Genomic DNA, 8,039 nt, shown 5'->3' on the forward strand with positions numbered 1-8,039 from the left:
ACCAAATAAATGATTTAAACGCACACACACAACACTTGCTGACATCAATAAATGTAAGTACAGCTTTGGAAATGCAAAGTGCAGCCAGCACAGTGAAGGGTGGGTCTTGGGAGATGCCAAGACTATCTCAAGACAGCTTATGACTGATGGGGCTCCTCGTAGCACAGAACTTTGCTTGCTTCAGGAGGCACTGCAAGGCTGCAGCTCCCAAAGACTGCTTGAGCAGAAGGAGACCTTCTGCTTTACAGGGTAAACCCCCTCAATGCCACTGAGTTTCTGTCAAAGTACTCTCCCTTCTTGCAGAACACTTACAGTGTGAGCGGGCTCAGGTCGCTGACTATGCATCACCAGAGACTGTCGCTACCACCCTAAGAGCTTTAGTTGGAAATAAGGGGCAGAAGTGTTTTCTCCTACCCTGTGCTATATCTCCACATCACTACAACACTACATTGACACGACTAATATGAGGAAAGTAGGCTTTGGTTTTTCTTTGGGGATTTCCAGCATGGCCAAGGGACTTTGATATGTGACTTAATCTTGGAGCACAGTGAGAACGTGTTTCCTTCAAAAGTGTTTAAGCTGCTGAAAACAGAGAGAGATGCAATTCTTTGAAGACATTCACAGCTTCCTTCTGCAACAGTGAGTGCAAAGGGTGAAACTTTACAAATCACCGACAAGAGGGACTTGAGGGGACCAGCTTCTCTCTGATCTATCCCTCCTGACAAAGCACCTCTTAGATACTGGGTCATGCAGATACTGTAAGGGTCTGGAGATTTGAACTCTTTTTTTAACCCTTAATTTCAGGAATCCTATGAAACTTAAGCTTCTTGTCTCACTGCATTTAGTAGGCTCCTTCTTATTCATGTAAGGAACATGAAATATGTCATCTGATGTCATGGAGTAGCACCAACATGTACTAGAACTTAGTTTTGTCTATTAACCTATCCTTCAGAGACTCTGAGGGTCGTGATTGTTATACTGGTGTTATAAACTGAGTCACAGGATCTCCACAGTGATTGTATACCCTGGGAGAGGGGAGTATAATTCGATAAGGCTTTACTGAAACCTCTTCATACTTTATTTCTGGTATTCAGCTGTAGAATAAACCACAGGAAATTCCCAGTCTCCCATCTGAGCCCCTATGTACATCCCTTCCAGAGCTGCAAGCACAGCCAGGAGATGTAAAGAAGAGCCAAAGCAATGAGAAATAATCATCCACTTTGTCTGGTTGCAAACACTGCGATATACACTGTTTTCCTGAGCCTGTATCTCGTCCCTGTATGCATGTGCCCGTGGGCTGCAAAGGACAGTGCAAACTCTGCTCTATACAACCACAAAATAACAGAGGAATAATCAGCTCTCCTACATGCTGTTCCGGCTGCTGCTGCTTGTTGCTTTGGAGCTGCTGCTGTGGGGTTTGTCCATAGCACGCTTATAGCAAACACATGAGATGCCAAATGCTGACAGCATTTTACAGTACAAAACCAGCAGGAGTGGTCACTTAATCTGTCGTTTCTCCCAGGCAACACCTCCGAAGACTATTTAAGAATCCTACAGAATGTCCTGACCAAGGGAGCGGCTGCGTACATGAGAGGTCAGTGGGGAGTTCAGTGCTGGCAAGCAGAGGTTGCAGAGGTGGTTGAAGAGCAGGCTGGTTGTTATTCAGACTGGGTTTAGTGGCAAATGGCTTGTTGACCAAATGGATATTATATAACAAAAAAAATTCTTAGCTTTCCTGAAATGTGGGTGTCTTGGGTAAAGCCACTCTCTGGCCACATACACTATGTTTTTTAAATTGATAAGGAAAAATCAACAAGTAAATACCTTCTGCACACAAACACATGAATATACACCTCCATCATTTCCATTCAAGCATTGCAGAAGGCCATTTTTACTGCATCTCCATGGGTTTCCCAAGGGCTGTGTAAGTCCCTGGAGGTCTCTATCACCCCACTTCCACGTGTGAACTCCCAGCTGCCTGGCCAGAGCCTTTTTTTGGAGCTTCCTGAGGGAAAACCACTGAATAGGTATCTCTGTTTAGCAGGTAACACACTGCTACAGGTCATCTGAGGCTGAATTGAGTTCAGTAGAGCTCAGCAGCTCATTTTAAAGTTTGTTTTCTTTCCTTTCTAGTGTCTAATCAAGTAAACAGTTCAAAACTGAGCTTGGTTGAGAAGGGCATTTGTGAAGACATCCATTGTGAGAGAGAGGAGCTGGTGATAAAGAAACAAGGCATCTACTTGATCTATTGCCACTTAAACTTTCATTTCCCCAGCTGTTCAAACAGTTCCACCGACCTCAAGATAGAGTTCCTTGTGAATGACCAAGTCAACAGGCAAACGTTATCCACATGGTGCGCCTCTGAAATGTGCCACGAAAAGACTTTTAAGACCTTGTTCCAGCTCCATTTGACACCGCTGAATGTGAAGGACCGAGTATCAGTAACACTTAATCATCCCGAATTCTTGAATGAAATGTATCTTCCCAATGAAAACGTTCTTGGGGTCTTGAGGTACAGTGATGAAATGTGAGCAGCTATCTGACTTCCCACTGCTGCCCAGATTGATCTTTCCCTGAAAAACAGTAGCCTGCTTTTTCTACGCAACTTTAGGAACTTTATGAGTATCCCAGAAAAAAAACTAAAACACTGCAAAGCCCACTCCTGACAGATTCTTCTGGTGTGGGGGTTGGATTGTCATTGGAATATACAGCATATAACCCATATATCTGCCAATGGTTCCTCAAAACAATGCTGTGTAAACACAGATTAAAACATAACCAGATTATGGGAAGAATACACAATATTGAGACTTTTTGGCTAACGGACCACTGGCAAGGTGCCTGTGCTCAGGAGATGGGGAAATCTTTTTAACTGAATTTTATGGAGTAATATTTTGACATGGACAGTCAAAGCTTGTAATCCAGGCTTTCTTTACAATGACCATGCAACCAGAACTCTGGAGTAGGTTTATGGATAGAATGTATGAAAGCAAAGGCAATGATACTATTGACTTCCAAGGTGGTAGCTAAAACTCTGGGCCAGGACACAGGAGATAGGGGATTTACAGGATATTTCTGTGTTGCATTCTGCTATGGACTTTGTGCAATTTACTTCCAAGTGTCTTCCTTTTCACTATTTATCCATCTTTTCTATTTAAATATTAAATATATGCACAATGCTCAGCCTCTGGTCTCACCTGGGGTTGCTAGACCTCTTCATAGCAAATATTAAAACAGTAATCTAGTTGCAAATCTACCCACATAGCCAAGTTCATTACTATATGTTTTCCTTGAATCCTGTCCTGCCTGTTAGACAGTACCCTGCATGACACCAGACCACACTGGCATGAAATAATACACCTCTAATGCTTTCACCTTCTGAAAAGCCAAGATTTAGATCTGACATCCAGACTTTCCCAAAAACAATTTCAGGCCTGGGCCTCAGCCAGGAGCTGTGGATTTTGCGCAGCCCAGAGGACAGATATTATCTGAGCTTCTTTGGCTTACTGGAATCCTTAGATAATGAAGGATTAAAGAGTAATCTCAGGCTCTCTTAGTCTATGAATTGCAGGAACACAGGCATGTATTTGAGATTTAATTTTTACAGTGAGAAGATAGGAGCAAGAAGTTACAAAAGCTGGTACCAATTCACTCTTTTTTCTTTTCCCTTCATCCCTGAGATCCTACGAAGGTCTATTTTCACTAGTATTCAAGTTTTTCCCCTTGTGTTCCCGTACCTTCTTTCCTTTACATGTCTAGAGCTCAGTGAACTGTTCATATCAAAACATTTAGTCACAGATTCAGTTTCTAGCTTCAGAAACGCAGAGTCTTATTGTTCAAACTTAGTTGATGTTGTCAAATGAGGTAGTTTAGTTTGCATGAACACACTCAAAAAATACTCCTAATAGTAGTAATTTGTTAATCATGTTATGTCATCAGAAACTGATGGTACAGAGTGGTTTCATCCCATTGACCAGGTGACTTCAAAATACACAAGAAACTTTCAAAGGGTCATGAGCAATTGATAGGATTCACTGCCAGAGATACTGGTTTGATACACACAGAATCATAGAATGGTGATGGTTGGAAAGGACAAAAATTCCTTTTGCTATTAATGGGGGGAAAAAAGGAAACAAGAAAACTAAATCAATGTTTTCTTTCTTTCTTTTCCCCTTACAGAAAAGGCTTATCTTGCCTATGACATTATAACCTCCACTGAGATCTCCTCACCTCCCTGGGCCCTATATGTCTCTCAAGTCTCTGAATAGGCTTCTTAACCTCTATCTGCCTTCACCTCGATGCGCACAACTGGTGCCCAGACAAGTTTAAGCAAGCCCAGCAGTCAGGAATCATAGCTCCTGAATATAGAAAAGGCAGCTAATGAATGAAACTATACATTTACTCACACATAACCACCCACTCCCTTTTCCTAAAGGCTTTGAATTGAAAGACCATTCTTCAAAAAATTAAAATAAAGCAGCACTCTGCATAGGATGATTTTATTCTATTATTTTACCGGATGGAGAAAATCCTAGCAAAGCAGTGTTAAGCTTCTCAGCCCCAGCCTTTTTAATACCATAGGATAAAACAATCTGGCCTCTACACTGTTGCCTCTGAGAAATAAGAACAAATTACAGCCATAAAGAGAACCCATTAATAGTGTGCAATTTTGCCATCAGTTAGACAATGTTAAATATCTCCCCGTGAAACAAGACCCTGAGCCAGCAGCAGCCTCCACGCTTCCTGGGAGACTCCAAGTCACTTCACTCCTTCACCGTTTTGACTTCTTTTATTTCCTGGTGTTTTGAAGCAGATCATTTTGGACAAAAATCCTGTACTACAAAGTCCAGGCTGACCCTTCCCACTGTGTGGTCTTTTCAGCAATATCAGCAGCAATTCACTTTGGGGAACAACCCATTCCCATGGTCTTAGCTTCACCGTGTGCCCCAGATGAGCTTTTCTGCAGGAGAGTCCTCGTTCTTCTCAGGAGCACCTCAGCCCTAGAGACCCTGCTCTGGTTTCCCACCACAGAGCTCAGCCCATGAGAAAAGGGGGACGACTGAAAGCCCTGAAGTCATGGAGAAACTCTGAAAACCCCTCCCCTTGCCCTCAGATGTGGCAAACGTGTGGCTTTCTGTATGTATGTCCTACTGCTAACTTGACCAGAAACAGGAAGCATCAGCAATCCCCCAGCAAGTCTGCTCTATTGAGATTTCTTGGCCCATTGCAGACACCAAAAAAGTTGCATTGTTAAACTGTTTTCTGCTTGGTAAGGAGTATCTGTAGGTGTTAATATATGCCATTATTTGTATTCTTGGTTGGTAGGAAAAAAATGTGTGTTATTGGCTTAATTCTGGCTGTTGTTAATTGCTATAGAATATTTTTCATAGGGACCTAAATAGAAAGTAAGTCAATGCAGTTCACTTCCAGCCAAGCTCAGCCGGGGGCAGCAAACCAAAATCAGATCAAGTTTAGTATCAGAGATGACAGAATCGGATCTGAAGTTCACCCAAACTGTGAAGGCTTCCTGACACCTCCAATGAAATTAGTCTGACCCTGAACTCCTCAAAGCTCAGATCTGAAAATCAGGTCACAGCTTATCTGACACAGATTCATTATTCAGGGTGTGCAACTGCTTGCTGAGAGACTCGGGAGTTTTTGCATTCACTTCATGTCTGCTTTAGTTTCATTTCACTCTTCTCAGCATTTCTTACAGGCCGGAAATATCACAGTCACTTAGAAAGAAATCCTTCACTGTGCCATGGGCTAACCAGGGGCCGAGCGCTACCTAAAAATGCACAGCAGTCCTATTTTAAAGATCCCATTCGGATCAATAGTGTATCAGCCGCCTTCTGCAAGGTAACTACCTGACTCTGCAGTCCTCTTATGCACTCAGATTCCTTTGGAGAGCAAACAGTATTCTGCAAAATCTTTCTGCTTGCACATGCTCTTCAATTATGATTATTATTCTTTATAATGTTATTAGATACAAAAATTACAAGCAGCTATATTTTTCCTGAAGTGAAGGAAAGAAAGGGACTACTCAGCACAACTAACCAACCCAAAAGTGAAATAAATAAGAAGCTTTTGCTTTTGGGGACCTCTAGCTGGGCCTTACTGCCTGGTCTTCAGAGACTGGAAATGATACAACCTGTGTTCGGTGAAAGGAAAAAACTCAGAGCAAATGCAGCTTCTCTCAGAGGAAAAATTGCAAATATACAAAGTTTCACAAACAACACTTGTGACAACAGGAGTTGCTCTCAGTGACCTCAAAATGTCATCCAGCCTCGGCTTTTTATGCTTATTATAGGCTCAATTTCAAGAAAGTGTTATAGATTGTGAAGATACAGGGAAATATGTTTTGGAAGACAGCATTCTGCAGCCATCCTCCCAGCCTAGGATCTCAGCTGAAGTGGTTTAAATTCCCAGTTTCTCTTCTCAGTACTGATTCCAGGAGCTTGAAGATTTGGGGTGGAGGGTAGAGATCAAAGAAGTGATGCAGGTGCTTCCAAGGAGAATGGAGGTGGCGAGCCCCCAGAACCCAAAATTTGCACAAGGGCCAGATGCAACCCCTTCACGCTCAGCATCCCCTCTGGCCTGCAGAGAGCTGACTGTGAGCAGCAACCACCCTCCTTTGTTGTAAGATGAAGCTGTTGTACACCATGGATAAAGTCATCACTTCTTCCTGAGGTGCCGTATCCCACAGTATTGGCACACACCACTTCCCTTCAGCCATGTCGTCAGAGTCTAAATTTAGTATCCCTATTTCCCTCTATAGCCTGTGTGATGCAAGAACTTCCAAGACATGAGTCAGACAACCAAAAATAGCTGCCTAGATAAAACATCGTCAACTGCTGAGTCTTTACTCAGACCCGTCCTTGGAGTCTTCAGTTTTCGTTCAGTTAACACAGAACCCCAGAATGGTTGAGGTTGGATGGGACCTCTGCAGATCATGTAGTCTAACCCCCTTGCTAAAGCAGGTTCACCTAGAGCAGGTTGAGCAGGTCATGTCCAGGTGGGTTTTGAATATTTCCACAACCTCTCTGGGCAGCCTGAGATGCTCCAGTCCCCTGAACGTCTTTGTAGCCCTCCGCTGGACTTTCTCCTTGTCTCTCCTTGTACTGAGGAGCCCAGAACTGGACACAGTGCTCCAGATGTGGCCTCGCCAGGGCAGAGTAGAGGGGAGGATTGAACAAGACAGGACTCAGTACTGACCCCAGAGGAATGCTGGGCTCCAGCTAGACTCTGCACCACTGATCACAACCCTCTGAGCTCTGCCATTCAGCCAGTCCTCAATCCATCTTGCTGTCCAATCATCCAACCCACACTTCCCGAGCTTACATCCATGAGGATGTTACAGCAGACAGTGTCAAAAGCCTTGATGAAGTCAAGATGATAGACAACATCTCCTGCTCCCCCCCCATCGAGCCAGCCAGTCATTCCATCATAGAAGGCTGTCAGATTGGTCAAGCAAAGATGATGAATTCAAGATAAATAAAAGATCATTTAATATGTGGATTGATAATTTATGGACAGGTTCTACTAATAATTTATGGGCACTTTCTACAGCTTCTCCAGCAGAATTTGTAAGGTAAAACACAAACAGCAAGTAAACAACTGATGGATTTATGTATGCAAAAGAATAAGATTTGTCTGCTTAGATCATTTTCATTCCCACCAGCACCTATTGCTTGGACGTGTCCAGAACTGATAGAGGGAGAGCAAGATTTTAGAATAGGCACCAGTTCACTACTTTGGGTTTGAAGTGACTGTTTTCTCACCTAAAACTGTTTAAATATTTGACAAATTTTTTAATTCCTTCAGTTTATTCATTTTTAATGTCCTTGGGTTTCTAAGATCCTGCTTCTTCCTCTCTTTGCTTCTATTTTTCAGTCTCTATTTCTGCATAAAAGTGGATGGGAAAAAGCAACTAAATTATAAAGTAAAAGAGGGAAAAGGAAGGAAAGCAACGCAGCATGAAGAATTGGAAAAAAACCTGAACCTGTTATACAGTTAAATGAGCTCTACAGAAACTCTGT

The 8,039-nt window shown here is 42.8% G+C and overlaps 1 protein-coding gene across 1 annotated transcript; it reads left to right on the forward strand.

The window, feature by feature from the left end:
• Positions 1 to 1,522: 1,522 nt before the first annotated feature.
• LOC104408492 (tumor necrosis factor ligand superfamily member 8-like) lies at positions 1,523 to 2,531 on the forward strand (the record flags this gene model as incomplete). Its single annotated transcript, XM_010018120.1, has 2 exons — positions 1,523 to 1,594; positions 2,134 to 2,531. Coding segments are annotated over 2 exons (470 nt in total), but the record flags the coding sequence as incomplete, so codon positions are not given.
• Positions 2,532 to 8,039: the final 5,508 nt, after the last annotated feature.

Source organism: Nestor notabilis, unplaced genomic scaffold (assembly GCF_000696875.1).
Source record: "Nestor notabilis isolate BGI_N333 unplaced genomic scaffold, ASM69687v1 scaffold8517, whole genome shotgun sequence".
NCBI classification, from domain to species: domain Eukaryota; kingdom Metazoa; phylum Chordata; class Aves; order Psittaciformes; family Psittacidae; genus Nestor; species Nestor notabilis.